Source organism: Akebia trifoliata, chromosome 11 (genome assembly GCF_017979445.1).
Source record: "Akebia trifoliata isolate Shusen 1 chromosome 11, ASM1797944v1, whole genome shotgun sequence".
Taxonomy (NCBI): Eukaryota; Viridiplantae; Streptophyta; class Magnoliopsida; order Ranunculales; family Lardizabalaceae; genus Akebia; species Akebia trifoliata.
Genome location: NC_141385.1, coordinates 760,750 through 778,157, shown reverse-complemented (window position 1 = coordinate 778,157; position 17,408 = coordinate 760,750). Strand labels below are relative to the sequence as shown.

At 37.1% G+C, this 17,408-nt stretch overlaps 2 protein-coding genes across 5 annotated transcripts; both read left to right on the top strand.

Annotated features, from left to right (window-relative positions):
* Nucleotides 1–448: 448 nt before the first annotated feature.
* On the top strand, nt 449–10,328 carry LOC147390137 (trafficking protein particle complex subunit-like protein). 4 transcript variants are annotated; one of them, XM_086457949.1, is made up of 9 exons: nt 449–1,036; nt 2,893–2,954; nt 4,352–4,466; nt 4,578–4,701; nt 4,900–4,980; nt 5,969–6,310; nt 7,157–7,338; nt 7,420–8,258; nt 8,625–10,328. In XM_086457949.1, the coding sequence occupies exons 1-9, from the start codon at nt 699–701 to the stop codon at nt 10,112–10,114; spliced, it is 3,573 nt and encodes a 1,190-aa protein (XP_086314075.1). In that variant the 5' UTR covers nt 449–698; the 3' UTR covers nt 10,115–10,328. The 4 variants fall into 4 exon arrangements, with proteins under 4 accessions (XP_086314075.1, XP_086314076.1, XP_086314077.1 ...); XM_086457950.1 differs by having other exon boundaries at nt 886–1,010; XM_086457951.1 differs by having other exon boundaries at nt 886–1,010; nt 4,339–4,466.
* Nucleotides 10,329–11,704: 1,376 nt separating this feature from the next.
* LOC147390136 (mannan endo-1,4-beta-mannosidase 6-like) lies at nt 11,705–17,327 on the top strand. Its single transcript, XM_086417121.1, has 5 exons — nt 11,705–12,135; nt 13,193–13,390; nt 15,411–15,533; nt 16,004–16,215; nt 16,551–17,327. Exons 1-5 carry the CDS (start codon nt 11,752–11,754, stop codon nt 16,963–16,965), a joined length of 1,332 nt encoding a protein of 443 aa, XP_086273247.1. The 5' UTR covers nt 11,705–11,751; the 3' UTR covers nt 16,966–17,327.
* The last annotated feature ends 81 nt before the right edge of the window (nt 17,328–17,408 follow it).

The window sequence follows — 17,408 nt, the reverse complement described above, 5'->3', positions numbered from 1 at the left end:
ACTCGACACTAAATAAAAAAGTGTCGAGTTCGACAATAATAAAAAGTGGTGAACTCCACAGTAAAGAAAAAAATGGTGAGTTCACCAGTAACAAGGGACCATTAAAAAGGAAAAAGTTAGTTAAATGTCTTATCAAACTACCATGCAAAACTTAGGGTCTATTTAGAAAGAAATCCTTTCGCAAGGGTCCTTTAAGTAATTTTCACTTTTTTATTTGTCCAAACACCCTATCTTATTCATGAGTTTTGAAGATGATATTTTCTTCTGGGGTTAACAAGTTTTATCTTAAAGGATGAAAATTACAAAATATTCCAAGGGTTTGATAAGAAGTTGAAGATTGGGGTGTTATAAAAGAATTTGGTGTGATGGTATAATGTCCTGTAATTTTCCATTTTTTGACAAACGGCATTTTTTCGAGAAATCCGTTTTCCCTTGAAAACGACTTCCTAGCAATCAGCGTTTATTAGAAAAGTAGAAAATATACTAGCGAGATGAAACGTTTTTATCTCTTGATCTCAAATCCCAGGGTTTCGTTCTCGATCCAATGTTCCCATTTTTCTCGTCCAAAATTCATTCGATCGCCCTCGAGAAAACCCTAATTCAATCTCGATAGACGTAAAGAGAGACTGAAAATTCATAGATCGATCATCGAATCCTTCAAAAACTCAACCTTGAACTTCATTTATTACAGAAAAATCATGGAAGATTATGCAGAAGAGTTACGAACTCCACCAGTTTGTCTAGTTTCTTTGGTAGGTTGTCCAGAGCTTCATCAAAGGATCTCAACTTATCTTCATTCAGAGCAACCTCCAATTAATACTCTAGCATTGCCGGATTTCTCGAAGATTTCTGTAATGGCGAAGAAACAGAAGGAAACCCTAGGTTCTAATAATCCAGGTGGGATATTGAAGAGAGATTGGTTATTGAAGCATCGTACAAAGATTCCAGCTGTTGTTGCCGCTTTATTTAGTTCAGATCACGTATCTGGTGATCCTGCTCAGTGGCTACAGGTCTGCACCGATCTTGAAAACCTAAAGTACGGATCTTTTCCTCTTCTACATTGGTTTCACACCCTTTTTGTTCTTTACTTGACAATCCAATTTACTTTAAAGCATTCTACACACTTTGTTGGGATTTTGCAGAGTTTAAAGTTGTTCACACCGAAAAAAACTTAATTTGATCTGAAAAAAAAAAAACTTATGAGAACTTGTAAAAGAATGCTTTAATTGAGTGGAGCTTTGCTGTAGTAAGAAATCGGTCTAGATTGTATGAATTTAGCTGAAGAAATTAGCTCAGGAATGTTTGATTCATGGGTGTGGGTTGTAAATGCATTGAGAAGGAGGAGAGTTAATATAACCAGCACTGAATACTACGTTCTCAAAATAATTTTTTTATAAAAATGGGTAGATTTAGTAGCCGAGTAAAATTTGATAAATAGTGTTGTAATTATTAAGAGAATAAATGTATTCTTTTGTCAATTAAACTAAATTAAGAAGAGGAGATGCATTTTCATAGTTAATTTTGGAAGAGGAGTTGACTGATGTTATTAGTGTCTATGGACCCCAATTGGGATTAGATGAGTGTTAAGGGATAATTTTGGGAAAAAAATGAATGAATTTTTACAGGCTAGATGGAAAGAGGATATCTATAGCAGAAAACTTAAGTGGGAATTTAGGAGAAAAATGGTAAGAGAATGGGAAGGTGCATGAAGATAAGGGTGGGTTTAGATAAGAAAATAAGACTAGGGTGGGGGGCATCTACGGATGGAAAGTTTACAGTGAAGTCTTTATACAAGGGTACAACGCATGGTTCTATGATGTCTTTTCCTCACTTTTGTATGGGGTGGCAAGATCCCTCCAAAGATATCGATGTTTCTTTGGTTGGCGACTCACAACGGTGGATCAGTTAATTAAGAGAGGCTTTATTTCGCCAAATCAGTGATGTATGTGCAAGTCCCAGGCCGAAACGGTGGACCATCTTCTCATTCATTGCCAGGTTGCGCATCACATTTTGTCACATTTCTTAACGTTTTTGGTTTAGTAGGTGGTTCCCCAAATTAGTCAAGTTGGCTTTGGAATCTTGGCTGACGTGGGGAGGAGTTTTCTTATCTTCGAAGTGGATTCTTTAGTTTTTGGCTCCATTCGTAATTTGCTGGGGTATTTGGAAATGGCGTAATCGATGCATTTTCGAGGGGAGAGAGGTTACTTTGGATGGTTTGATTCTCTCTATTTTGGAGCTCATGTTTTCTTGGAGCAAATTTTATAAGGAGTTTAAAGGGGTTTTCTTTGAAGATTTTGTGGTGAAGTGGGATAGGGTGTGCTATTTGTCGCGAGTGTAATTTGTGGGATTTGTTGGCTGTTGTACCTCTTTTGCTTTATTTCTTTTCTTTGTTTTGGGTTGGTCTCCTTGACCACCCTAATTGGCTTTTTAATAAAATTATCTTTACCGATCAAAAAAAAAAAAAAAGACTAGGGTTGGAACTTGCAATCATTGAGATTCCTATGGTATTTGATCTGGTATTAGTAAATACATGCTTCAAAAGAGAGAGAAGCATTGTGCACTGACACAATCATTCCTATGGTATCATTATGTTCCTTTAGGTTGAAGATTCATTGGACTCGGATTGAACCATTGTGCCGACACTGTCCAATACAGAGAAATAAATTATAGTTATTATCTTATAAGCTTGTGGACAACCCAAAAAATAGAAGCTTCTTCGTTATATCACTACTTGGTTAGAGTTCTGTGTATGGATACTGTCAGACTCTCGTTAGAAGTAATCTATTTTGTTTAGTTTTCGTGAATGGCTTGTAGGGGTGGTATGACCAGTTTCAGATTTTCAGATGCTTGTGGCTGCTTTCTAATTTATTTTTTTTCCCTGAACATGGGCAGAGTTGTTGTTCGTGGGAGGAACATCAAACTGGTTGTGGTGGTTGTGCTGTCAACTGCTAAGGGTAAGTAATCCATACCATCAAACAATTTAATTAGCCATTGGAAGTACTTTAGGAAACCTGCAACTCATCCCTGTGTTCTACGTTGCATCCTGGCTTGTACTTGGGATTTCAATGGGCTTATTGGCTTCTCTTCTACTAGGAAAAGGTCTTATGACCAAATTACTTTATTTATATCATGTTAGTAGATCTAGTTGCTGGGGTTTTTTGTTGTTCTGTTTCCAATATTTTGTTCTGTTTTCATACGAGCCTGATTTGGATAAGATTTTTTTTGTTTAAGTGCCACCTTGTTTGCAGGAACCTATCAAAGATAATGTTTCAAGTGAGAAAATTATCTCTCTTTTGTGTGTGTGTGTGTGTGTGAGTACATGTTCTGAATACAATTCAAAAGTTTTGGAAAATAAGACTAGAGGAATTTATTTAGAATTCTAAAGACTTAAATATTTAATCCATTGAACTTATCATCATCATTTAAGCCTTGTTCGAAATATTTGGGGTTCGCTAAAAAAATCATGTCCCTCAATTCAATTTTTTCCACAGTCACGTATTCTTTTCTATTATTAAAAGTGTGTTCATATCCACTTTCACGATGTAAATGCATTTTCTTTTGTGTATTCCTCTCACCCTGTGAACACCTTCAACTTGCAGATTTCTTCTTAATGGGGCTTAATTGGTCCATGGCTCTACTACGTTAAACATGCTCAAACCATCTCAATCGACTTTATTTTAGTTTATCATCTATTGGAACTACATACATTTTCTTCAATGCGGACTTTTAATATTTTCTATTTTCTAGTCTTCCCACTCATCCATCTGAAGATCCTCATCTCTACAAGGCTCAATCTATTAATATGATGCTTTTTGACCATCCAACGTTTAGATCCATAAAACACAGCTGGTCTTACTACCATCTTATAAATATTTTCTTTTCATTTGATTGGTATGTGTGTTGGTCATATAACACTCTAGAAGTTCACCTCCACTTTAAGTATCAAACGCCGATTATATGGGTAACATATTCCTCAATCTCTCCATCCTTATGTTTAATTGATTTGACATAATGAAACGATCATTTTGGGGTATTCCCAGACCACCAATTTTATTGAACATTTTTCTTCATGTGTATCAATACTAAATCTATACTCTACATATTTGGTCTTGGTTTTGCTTATTCTAACATACTTAAGCTCCAACACCTCTCCCCATAGTTCTAGTTTTCTGTTGACTGCCACTCTAAATATTGATACAAATCTCATGATATTTTAGACAGTAGAATGAAAAGGCCTGTTTTCAGAGAAAAGTTAAAGGTTTTGTCATTTTCCCTTTTCAAATCTACCAAATATTTCTAAGATTTTCTGAAAGATCATAAATAATGTAACAAAGTTAGGTTTTTAATGCAGATGAAATCAGTGAAGACCGTATGATCGCTCTGAGAAAGCGTGCTGAAGTAGATTCCAAATATCTTCATATCTTTGTTCAGAATGATGAATCAGAACTAAAGGAATCGCTTACTAGGCATGTAATATTATGGTGTATGATGTATCAACTAGCTTGTTTTCACCTTTGCCCCCCTCCCCCCAAAGATTTGATCAGTCTTTTCTTTTCTTTGAATAAATAATTATGCAGACTGGGGAGCACATTTGGAGAATTAGCAAATACATTTTACAGGGAAGAAGGGCGAAGGATTAAAATCCGCATCGAAAAGAAAAATGTCAATTTCATGGAGTTGAATATACGCTACTGCTTTAAGGCAAGCCTTCACTTTTATAGTTCCTTGCCTGCATCCCATGATCCCAGTCATTTGGCGTCCTTCGAGCATGCTTACATGCTTGGGTTATTGTGACATGCGAACGATTTGGCATCAACTAAGAGTTACCACATCCATAGAAGGATTATTTTAGGGGCATTTTCTATTTCTAATTTCTCCTTTAAATTTATGAAATGCTAGGTTGCTGTATATGCTGAGTTTCGTAGAGATTGGGTTGAAGCTTTGAGGTTTTATGAGGAAGCCTATCATACTCTACGTGAGGTATATTCCATATATTCGAGGAACGTATATAATTTATTTACCATTTTTTATATATTACCCATTGATATCCCATCTTGGCAATGCTTCTTCTTGTAGTTTTGTCTTTTTGAAACTGATATTCCATCAGACAAGTTCATGCTATTGAGGGATTTTTTTTTCTTTATTTTTTCGTGGTAGTACATTGCTCTAGTTAGGTATCATTTTTCTTATAATGATATGTGCATTATCGGATGAGCTTCTTGAGCAATATTCATGAATTTGTTCATTCTAAGGACTGTTGAAATTGATTTGTTTGCTTCATAGATCTACTAGGTTAGGTGAGGTTGATTGATTAATGTGTCCATACCAAGATGGCTACAGTTGGAGATGTTCTTCAGCAGTGCTATATGGTTGACAAATATTAATCAAACTAGGGAAAATTTGTAAGGTGGACAGTAAGACTGGGTATGGTTTGTGGGGCAGGATGTTGGGAAATTGGTTGACAACATGTTCTCTGAATGAGTGTATCCGAGATGAGTTTGTTCAGATACCAGGGAAGACTAACAAAATTAGAAATGGACTCATTTGAGAGAATACAGTGAAAGCCCCAATAGGTGATGATGGAGAGTTGAATGAGATGGTTTGATCATGTACTAAAATGACACTAGTGAAAAGGAATATGCGGTCCAAGGCTCTAGAAGGGCACTGGATTGAGATAATCAGAGAAGATTTGAAGACTTCTTAATGAAAGACATAGCTTTGGTTGACTTGAATGGAGGAACAAACTTCTTGCATCAACCCCGGATAGGGTGTTTCGTTTCTAAGACTCATACATCATATATAGTCAATATGCCAGAGGAAATGAAGTTCCTTAAGTCAGGAATTACATAATAACCAGTTCAATATTTCCATTTTAATCTCTCTCCTTTCTCTTTTTTTTTCTCGAAGGATCATTAAAGTTGGCTAACTGGTACACTTTTGTTATTCTCTATTCCATGTTCATGTGCAGATGATTGGAGCATCAACAAGGTTGCCACCAATTCAACGGCTGGTTGAGATAAAAACCGTCGCAGAGCAATTGCATTTCAAGGTTTCAACCTTGTTGCTGCATGGTGGAAAGATAATAGAAGCTATTACATGGTTCAAAAAACACATTGCATGTTACAAGAGGATAGTGGGAGCACCGGAAGTTGTTTTTCTTCACTGGGAATGGATGAGCGGGCAATTTTTGGTGTTTGCCGAGTTACTAGAGAAAAGCTCTGCAATCATTCCAAATAATGCTCCTGTTGCTTCAGGCTTGTCAGAGAAAAATTTGACCGAGTGGGAATTTCAACCGGCTTACTATTATCGGGTGGGTGACCTTTACTTTCTTACCATATTAAAATATTATATGGCTAAAGAACACTTAGCCAAGCCAGGAGGATGGACTGAGACCTCCCCTTCTACTTGTGATGTACACATGTCAAATAATGATCAGTAACCACATTTATGGTGCTCGCATACGAGGATGATCTTAGTCATTTGATACGTTAACATTTTTTTTGAACCATAAGCCACTATTTTCTGATTTTGAAAAAGAATTTTATATCAGGTGGGTGACCTTCACTTTCCTACTGTATTAAAAGATTATATAGCTAAAGAACGCTTAGCAAAGATGAGGATGGACTGAGACCTCCCCTTCCACTTCTGCCTCACACATTTCAGATAATGGCCAGGAACCACATTTATGGTGCTCACTTATGAGAATCATCCTAACCATATGATACATTAGCAATTTTTTGAACCATTACCCACTATTTTATGACTTGTCTAAAAGAATGATATATGTTGGATCTATGTAACAAGCACCTCTTCCCAAAATGCAATGGACATGTCTTACATGTATTGTTACATATTATTTTAGCTTTATTTGACTTGTAAGTTCTTTTTGTCTTGTAATAAAAAAGAAAAAAATAAATGGAAGGTAAAAAATACAGTTCTATACCATGTAACTTAATAACAGTAAATTTCTAATATCAATCCCGAGAAAAGTTAACTTCTTGCATGTTTGGATCATCTGATTGGCCTGATTTCTGGGCTACAGAATCTCTTATAGGTTTACTTATCACAAGGATGATATATTTGTACTACCATACCAAATATATGCAAATGATAATATCATTTTTTGTTTCATCTAATTGGACACGTACTGCATCAGTTAGCAGGACATTACTTGAGGGAGAAGAGATGTTGCTTTGAACTTGCTGTATCTGGGTCAGAAACTTCTGGAATTCCTGTAGCAAATGGGATTGAAAGTAGCTCTGACTCTGTGATACAATCTGTTTATGTGGGTCAATTTGCCAAGTTACTTGAAGAAGGGGATGCACTTGCCATGCAACCGTAAGTCTTTAGAATTGGTCCCCCACTATGGAGTGACATTCGCCAGATACTGATGATATTTCACATTTTTGTGCTTTTCAGCCTTACCGATGCAGGGTATATCCTATATGTCCTTGCAGAAGGGAAGAGATATCAGGAATCATTTGGAATTATCGCTCTATTCAAAAAGTCTTTTGAATTATACAGTGGCCTTAAAGCCCGAAGGATGACCTCGTATTGTGGCAATCTGATGGCCAGAGAATACTTTACAACCGGTGACTTCAGCAATGCGAAACAGCTTTTTGATGATGTTGCGAATCTTTACAGGCAAGAGGGATGGGTGACATTGCTTTGGGAGGTCTTGGGTCACTTGAGAGAGTGCTCGAGGAGACTCTGTTCAGTGAAACATTTCATCGAGTACTCCCTTGAAATGGCCGCGTTGCCTATAACATCTGGCACTGAGTCTCAATCTTCTGAATTCAAAGGAGAATATGGCCCCATGGGTCCTGCTAGTCTTTCACAGAGAGAGCTCATACATAAGGAAGTTTTTGGGCTTGTGAAAGGAGAACTTGTGTTGTCGTCAAATGATGGTGGCAGTAGCCTTGAAGTAACAAATCAATCCATTCATCTTGAAATTGACCTAGTCAGTCCCCTCAGAGTCGTACTTCTTGCTTCGGTTGCTTTTCACGATCAGGTTGTTAAGCCTGGTGTATCTACCTTGCTTACACTATCTCTGTTATCGCAACTACCCCATTCCGTTGATATCGATGAGTTAGAAATCCAGTTCAATCAGTCTGAATGTAATTTCACCATCACAAGTGCTCAAAAACCACTGAGTGAGGCAAGTGCATCTGGACAACAGGATCCCCGGGTAGAGACTGCTCCAAATCTTTCTCTAGTGACAAACAAGTGGCTACGGTTGACATATGAGATTAAATCTGGTAATCGTCTAGTCTTCTCAGTATTTTGGTTTTTCTTTATGGTCTAATGTATATGTGATGCACAAATCGGTCAGATGCTCTTTATCTTGTCCAATCATGCCATAATATCAGCACAGGCAGATGATCCTAGCTATTTGAAAAAAGACCATGTGTTGGATTATAAGGACATCTGATTGGGTTGAATTTTAACCTGTGAGACCTCCTTGTGGGCCTAGTTGATTGGATGTCCACGCCTCCCTACATGTGTCCCATTTGTTTTTTGCTATAGAATCGTCATAGATTTGTTGAGTATACTAGTGCTATTGCTTCCCACCTTCCTGCAATTGTTTATGCTATTAATGTGAGGCTCCTGTATGACTTTCTCAGAACAAAGTGGGAAGCTTGAATGCATAAATGTGATTGCGAAGGTTGGACCCTGGTTTACTATCTGTTGTCGAGCTGAAAGCCCTGCCTCTATGGATGATTTGCCTCTTTGGAAGTTTGAGGACCGTGTGGAGACCTTCCCCACCAAGGACCTCGCTCTTGCATTCTCAGGGCAGAAGGTTATTCAGGTTGAAGAGCTGGACCCCCAAGTTGATCTCGTGTTAGGAGATTCCGGCCCGGCATTAGTTGGAGAGAGATTCATGGTTCCCGTTATTGTGACCTCAAAGGGCCATGCTGTCCATTCTGGTGAGTTGAAGATTAACCTAGTAGATGCAAGAGGGGTTGGATTGGTTAGTCCAAGGGAAATAGAGCCATTCTCTGCGGACAGTCACCATGTCCAGCTTCTTGGCATTTGGGGACCAGAAGGACAAGATGAATCTCAAACAGGTCCAGACAACATCACAAAAATTCAGGAATCTTTTGGGTTGCTTTCTATTCCCTTTCTAAATATCGGTGAGTCGTGGTCTTGCAAATTAGAAATCAAATGGCATCGACCAAAACCTGTCATGCTCTTTGTGTCATTGGGTTACTCACCTAGCAGCAATGAAGCTAATGCACAGAAGGTCCATGTCCACAAAAGCTTGCAGATTGAAGGAAAGACTGCTGTCACAATTGGCCACCAATTTATGCTTCCATTTCGACGGGATCCGTTGTTGCTTACAAAGATCAAGTCAATGCCTAATTCCGATCAGTTGGAATCGCTAGCTTTGAATGAAAAAAGTATCCTCATCATCACTGCAAAGAATTGCACCGAGGTTCCATTACGCTTAATCTCCATTTCGATCGAAGTTGATGATGATGAAATTGGACGGTCCTGCACAGTGCAACAGGGAGGTGGATGTACAACTGATCCTGCTCTTCTTGTGCCCAGTGAAGTGTTCAAGGAGCTTTTCTCAGTCATTCCAGAGATAAGTTCTCCGAAACTTGGTGTAGGAACAGTGTGTATCAGATGGAGGAGGGAATCTGCGCTAGACAAAGGATCCAGTTCCAGCACAACAGGAGCTGAGGTAGAGACCAGACACAAACTTCCTGACATAAATGTGGAGATGGCACCATTGATCGTGTCTTTGGAGTGTCCTCCTCATGCCATCCTTGGAGATCCCTTCACTTACTATGTGAGGATACAAAATCAAACAAAGCTACTTCAAGAGATTAAATACTCATTGGCGGACTCACAAAGTTTTGTGTTGTCTGGGTCGCACAATGACACTGTTTTTGTTCTTCCAAAATCAGAGCACATCCTTAGTTACAAGCTCGTCGCATTGGCTTCAGGTCCACAACTGCTGCCTAGGGTTACAGTGACCTCGGTGAGATATTCAGCTGGGCTTCAACCATCTCTTGCTGCATCCACTGTTTTTGTTTTCCCGTCTAAACCTCATTTTAAGATTGATGATGTCATAGACAAAGGATTGGAGTCTGTTGCTACCAAGTAAATCCATTTACCTTAAAAATTGAAATTATATGCTACTAATGGCATCATTGTGACCCTAATTTGCAGCCTTGGACTTCTCTTCGCCTTTTCTTTGCTATTATGCATGACCAGAAGGTGGCATGTGCGAATACAAATGTATCAAAAGGGTTTATTTGTAATTTAAAATGTATTAAAGGATTTTTGTAGATTACATGAATTAAAGGTTTTTAAGATTACATGAAGGTGATTATAGGGTCGGAGGATTGCACTGTTCTTGATTTTTGACTAAAATGACCTTGATTATATTAAGTTTATAAGTAAAGGTGGAGGTATTTGTGAGATCTAAATTCTGGTGTGTACAACTTCTACTCATTATCATAGTAAAGATATATGATTTTGGTGTGGCAAACAGTGTGACTATTATCAAGAATTTGGGATCAATTCATTAATTATTTTGGATATTTGATTTGTACGGTCATGTTATGCGAAGTCAATTGAGCCCGCTAATCCAGCTGGGTATAATTAGATTTTAACTCTCATTTACAATTTTTCATTATTGTTTTTTTATTTTATTTTATTAGTATTTAAAATTCTACATATTTTATTTGACCCGAATCAAACCCAAATCCAATAGGGCTGAGCTAGGGCTTTAAGGTCGGGTTAAGGCTATCAAGCTCACCCCCGCCAATTCACAGCCCTACGTTTCAGTAGGGTACTCAAGGGTTAGGGTTTCATGTTGAGCCCACCAAACTCAATAATGCGGGTGGGTTAGGATTTACAAGTGCTAACCTAACCTGACCCCAACCTGTTATTATATTTTTTTAGAAACATTCACAAAATATTAATAAGATAAATATCATCGGGATACTGGGTTAAAGTTTAATCCACCCAATACAAAATCCAGATCATCGTCTAGATAAATATCATCGGGATATGTATTATTTGGAAATATATAAAATTTCAACTGTTGGATGTGCTAACAGCATCCAAAAGTGGAGGTCTGATTGTCCATGTTTAAATCCACGTGTCCTGATTCAGTAGTACATAAGTGTCCACTTATGATATGATAGTGTCTGATAATTTGATTATATTAGTTCCATCTTCAAAACTTATCAACTAGGATCTTAATTTCTTTTCGGCGTTAATTATAAGTATATATTATATAACACGTGGCGTTTTTCTGTTCATTTAACAGCTTAACATTCATATTTGATAACAGCAAATCATGATTCACTATCCTTTCAGCTTTCATTGCGACCAAACCGAAAAAAAAAAAAAAAAAAAAAACGTTAAAATCAATTGAATAAAAAAAAAAAAATAATTGATTACGCAAATAGTTTCGTTATCGTGTGCTTACGGGTGTTTGATTACAACAGAGCACATCATCTCTTTTGCATGACAAGTGGTACCTTTTTTTTTTTTTTTCATAAATTTCCCTGAATGTGAATTTCTCCCAAAACCAAAGTTTAATCTTTTTACTAATATATTCATCCAATATAATTCCAGTAATTTTGGTACGTGGCATAAAGACAAGACCAGAAGTTATTTGCAAACCAACTCCCTGGAGTACAGGATAAGAAATTTAGAAATAAACGGTGGTGCGCATTACGCACTCTTATTGCAGAAGCCATAGTTGCACCAACTCCAACTCTCCAAGTGATGGATCCACACTGGAAAGAGAAAAGGGTTTATCCTCTTTTGGGTTTCATCTCTGTAGCAGGTTTTCTCTACTTGAATTTCGGCCACAAGTTCAGTTTTCCGATTCTATGGCAACCGAAGATGAGCTTCATCAGTACGAACTCCACGCATTTCGTCATCAAAGGTGATGGTGGAGAGGAATCAATGGTTTACATTAATGGGTGGAACTCGTATTGGTTGATGGAGGAGAGTGTGTGGGACAAATCGAGAGTTAGGGTTTCTAAGATGCTCAGTAGAGGAGCTCAAATGGGGATGACTGTTTGCAGGACTTGGGCTTTTAGTGATGGAAAGGGTCCTAATTCTCTTCAGATCTCACCTGGTGTCTTTGATGAGAGGGTTTTTCAGGTATGTCCTCTCGTCTTAAAATAAATGTTTGAATTTTTTAATCTTAATGTGGTAAATTATATTGAATTTTATAGAATATTTTATTGTTTTATATAATTTTATGTTTTTTATTTTTATTTTTATTTTTATATCCCAAATATTGAGTTAGGATTCAATAAATTATATTGGAGTTGTATAGAATTTTATATTATATACATTTATATATTTTGTTTTATAGCATTTTATTTTATTTTATATTTTTTTATCCCAAATATTGAGGTTCGAAACATGGATCTTATTTCTCCATTATGCAATCTTGTGATGTATCTTGAGATCTTTCTCTTACTACCTCCATACAAAGCACTCTTTCTCACTAGTGTTGTTATTGTTCTTCAATGTATATGCCCAAATGATTTCGAAAAATCTTTCAGTGTTGATACTGGTCTTATTTTTACACGCCCAAATAATTTCCAACAATTTTCTTTATTTAATATTCTATTTGGGCTATTTGTAAATTCCCTTGATTCTAAAATTTATTGCTCCACTATTTTGATTAGTTTGCTCATTCTTGTTGTTCACAATAAGCTTGATGGGATACACGAGCTTGAAGTAATAGTTGTTGATATTGCATGAAAAATCCATTATTATCTTACTTGTATATAAAAAGTTTCGAAATTATTTAAAATATGCCGAAGCATGAATCCACTATTTCGGGGTTTCTCAAATTGCATTACATACTTGTGCCAGACTCTGACACCCGTACCTGTATCAATGCAACAAATGGTAGTGTACCTTTCACGACGAGAGTTAGTAGATTTATAAGATAAATTTGCTTCTTTTAGATTCTTCCATTATTTTTCCCTACTTCATGTGGTACTAATCTAGCAAATCCGAATCTTTTAATATCCTATGTAACACTCGCATCCTCATTTAATTTTTGTATGAATCTATAAAATTCTTTCTTTTCCACTCAAAAATAATGTTTTGATAATGCAACATTGTGGTAATGTCTTTGTTTGTTTTATGATTTACCCTTTAACTCATGGGTGCTTATTCTCTTGTCACCGTTTGATTTCAGGGATTGGATTTTGTGATAGTTGAAGCAAGGAGGCATCGTATAAGGTTAATTCTTAGTCTTGTAAATAATCTAAATGCTTTCGGTGGGAAGGCTCAGTATGTAAAGTGGGCACAAGAAGCGGGAGTCAATGTGACATCCTCAACTGATTCATTTTTTTCACACCCTACTATAAAAGGCTATTATAAGAACTATATTAGGGTATGCCCACTCTACTTTCCATACTGATTTTTTTATTTCTCTTACTGTATAGTGTACAAAAACTTACAAACTCTCCACTGTTTGCTTCCATATTAACCTAGCAAACCATGGTTGTGCATAGGCTCCTTATATAAACTGCTGACTTGGGTGAAGGAACTTTATCCCCAAGAGTTCTTAATTTGCAACCTTGTGTGAGAGCGGATAAGGACTTGGTGATGTGACATGATGAACCAGACTTGGGATAGTTCTAAATTTGTCCTAATCCATGTTGATGGCCGCTAAGTCGTCGTTGTGTCAATGAAAGAAAAAGATGGAAGGCATTGGATTGATGGGGAGAGAGGTAATGAGAATGATAGAACACAAGTCATGCAGGAGAGTGAGGTTAGAATCCCTTCATATAGGCACAAAGTTTTGTACCCATCTTAGTTATTTGCATATTCCGAAATGAAACGTTAATTGTCTCAAATAATCTTGGTCAAGGTTGCCTAATTTTTTTTTTCTTGACCAGGACATTACATAAGACAATCTTTCAAATCTTGTATAGGCATGTGTGGTGTGAAAGATAGAAGTTCCCTCTCCCCCATTCCCACTGAAATATATTGGGAGTCAAGACATGCATAACGTAAAAAGGGGGAAATGCCCTTCTAATTGAATTTTGCTATGGGCATTGGAATGTATTATGACACTTTGTCAAGTCGTGACCTTGGTTACCAGAAGCGCCATGAAGCTACCGTATGTTGGAAGTGTGGGCATCCTCAAAAATTAGGAACTGAACTATTTTATGACCAGAAGCGAGATTGTCGTGCTAGGTAGAAGCTGCCTGCTACTAGGGTTGTGCCGTCTGACATAACGATTGGTTTGTTAGGTTTATGCTCTCTACTAGGCGCCCAGTGTTCATGGACTCGTGGTGCCTCACTTCACTAGCTCTCTATGAGAACATGCTTGACAAGGGTCTACTTTCTAATCGACTCGAAAACTTCACCTTCAATCAAGCTCACAACAATGCAATGCTCACTCTGTTGTTCCGCATGGCAAACTGTGGTCAGAAGCTAGACTGCCTTTTTTGTGGCGTACTGGTGTCTGTGCGTCGTTTAATTGGAGTACCATGGCTCCTTGCTGACACCAAATGGAGTTTGAGCGAAATGTCCTCATGCCAGTCCTGTTGGCATGATTGAGTTGAATAGAACATTTTTATATTTTAGATTTCTACCATGCTTGTTCCTTTAGCCTAATAAACATAGTACAAGGTAGGACATGGTTAAAATGGATACTTAGCAAAAGATGAAATATGTCCTATTTTGTTCCAATTTCCAACCCATATTTTCCTTGCACTTGGTGAAGATGCCATGGTAGTGGGATCAGTCATTTGATGGGTCACCTCTAGAAGCTCTATTATACTGGAAATTGGCAAACTGGAATAATTCTAGCCATCGGAAGCATGGAATTGCTTTTGGACAGTTCATCATATTCTTTCTTACCAACAAATGATGTGACAGATCAGATGATTAGGATTATCAGAGATTGAATAGAGGATCATGCCTAGGAGATCTCTGAGATAGGAACATCAAATGATTGATCTCGACCTCCGTGCACGTGCTTCACATCACTTTTTTCGTACAAGTAGGTTAGGATGGGAGACATGTGCTGTTGTCCTTCTTCAAGTATTCCTCGTACTTTAAAAAATCAGCTTATTGAGGTAAAGAGCTGCTATAAATGCAGGAAGGAGGACAAAAGCCACTTCTCAACACTATCGGACCATGAAGTACCTCACATAAAACCATACTACTGAAAAAAAAATCAATTAATTAACTCAGTTTGGTGAGGTGCAGCATGTCATTTGATATACCGGAGAAAAAATCATGGTATCAATCTTGTATAGAACTTGTATGCAACCTGTGAATGAGCTTTTTTAACACTTCCAAGGGTTAGAAAGTGTTGAATTCAATTATTTCATATTTCAATGCCGCTTAAGATGTTATTTGTGCCTTTATTTCATCTATGTTCTCTTTACATTCTGAAGGCTATTGTGACAAGAAAGAACTCCTTAACCGGTGTCAAATATTCCAAGGAGCCAGCTATATTTGCTTGGGAACTCATGAACGAGCCCCGATGTACATCCAATTCATCTGCTCCTATTCTTCAGGTGAAGACAATTCAACAATCACCCACTTAGTTTACAATTTTATTTTTCTTTGTGGAAATCTTGGGTAGCCATCAAGATTGTCGTAAGGATGATTACAATTACAAATCATGTCGAAGATCTCCTGCACTAGAGATCAAGTCAATTGGAGGATACTATCCATCCAATTTATCGACAGTTAAAAATATTGTTTGTCATATTTTGTTTTGTTTCTCCTAGAGAATGAAAAATATTAGATGGTTACAATTGTCAACAGGGTTCGTGTTTGATGTAGATGAAATGGTAAAATCAGTCATTTGTACCAGTATGCCCTTTGTTAAACCATCGATGGGGTCTTCTGATGGATAGTAACAGTTTTCTTTTGTTAAGATCAATAAGTACTACGAAACACCCTTACAATTTATGTTCTTTTGGTTATTGGTTTTGGTCATGCTGAACAGCTTATCTTTAATGCACTAATCTTTGATGAACAGGCTTGGATTACAGAGATGGCTGCATTTATTAAGAGTTTGGATCATAAACACCTTGTGACTGTTGGATTAGAAGGTTTCTACGGGTTGAAACCAACCAAAAGATCTTCAGTGAATCCTGGGGAATGGGCAGCTTCGCTTGGATCAGATTTTATACAGAACTCAGCTGTCGAAGATATTGATTTTGCTTCAGTTCATGCATACCCAGATAGCTGGTGAGTGAACTTGTCAATGCTATGGTTTGAGTATCGATCGACAGGTCCATAGGTTTGTCTGATCAACTCATTTATGTGAATGTTCCAATCCAAGTGGGGCATATCAGGATGGCGTGTAAAATTTAAATTGGCTAGAGGATCTTAACCTTCTGCTCCACATTTTTATACTATAAGTAGAAAAATAATTGTTTACGGTCAGGCAAAAAGATTAGTTTATTAACCTTTAGAAGTGTCGTTTGTCTGGTTCATTGAGGCTAATGAGGATCAGGTCCTTATTTCCTTGTGTGATTGATTCTTTTTCTCTGTAATTCTTATAGTGGGTTTTTCTCTTGTAGGATCCCAAATGCAGATATGGAAGAAAAAGTAAATTATCTTTCACATTGGGTGGATTCTCATGTGAGTGACGGCGAGTACGTGCTGAAGAAACCGGTTCTTTTTACAGAAGTGGGCTCGTTTTTGCATATGAAGAAACAAGGAGTGTATGATAGAGATTTTTTTTTGAAGATGGTTTACGACAAAATATATGATTCAGCAAAGATGAAGCAAGCTGGAGCTGGGGCCTTGATTTGGCAGTTACTTGTTGAAGGAGTGGAAGACTACGGTGACCGATTCTCCCTTGTAGCATGGAAGCACCCATCTACATATAATCTGATAATCGAACAATCATGCAGACTACGAAGTATGTTTGAGAAAGGCAAAACCAACAGGAAAGTTCTCCATAACGATCCTTGCTTTGGTCGGATAACTTGACAATATATCAGAGTTCATTTGTACCAAGTTCAACACTTCTAATGGGTGATCCATGGACAGGTCTTTGGGAAAGTTAAGATCATTAAGGTTCTATCTTCTTAATTTTGAAGGAGATCCTTTTTTGCAAAAAAAAAAAAAAAAAAATTGTGCATGTACTCGTTTGTTTTGAGGATTTCAGATGTTGGATATCTTCATGTCAGACTTATCTACCAACTGTTTGTGGTGGTTTCTGAAGGTCAGAATGTACTTAAATGTGATTAGAATATGTTGTATTTTATCAAAAATGTGTAGCAATATATCTGCAACATAAACATAATTGATTATTTATTGATTAGTTTCCCTCTTTCCGAAAAACATTATCACATGAATATTTTGCTACTATTCATTTCACTTCTTGCATCTTTTATTTTTTATTTTTTAATTATTATTATCATTTGGAAGGC

What these genes read in the sequence shown, in the direction of transcription:
- LOC147390137 (XM_086457949.1), top strand. Translation starts at nt 699, where the DNA reads ATGGAAGATTATGCAGAAGAGTTACGAACTCCACCAGTTTGTCTAGTT. An exon ending in TGTGCTGTCAACTGCTAAGG is followed by an intron (nt 2,955 to 4,351) that starts GTAAGTAATCCA and finishes TTTTTAATGCAG; the next exon opens with ATGAAATCAGTGAAGACCGT. An exon ending in GATGCACTTGCCATGCAACC is followed by an intron (nt 7,339 to 7,419) that starts GTAAGTCTTTAG and finishes TGTGCTTTTCAG; the next exon opens with CCTTACCGATGCAGGGTATA.
- LOC147390136 (XM_086417121.1), top strand. Translation starts at nt 11,752, where the DNA reads ATGGATCCACACTGGAAAGAGAAAAGGGTTTATCCTCTTTTGGGTTTC. An exon ending in TTGATGAGAGGGTTTTTCAG is followed by an intron (nt 12,136 to 13,192) that starts GTATGTCCTCTC and finishes GTTTGATTTCAG; the next exon opens with GGATTGGATTTTGTGATAGT. An exon ending in CATGCATACCCAGATAGCTG is followed by an intron (nt 16,216 to 16,550) that starts GTGAGTGAACTT and finishes TTTCTCTTGTAG; the next exon opens with GATCCCAAATGCAGATATGG.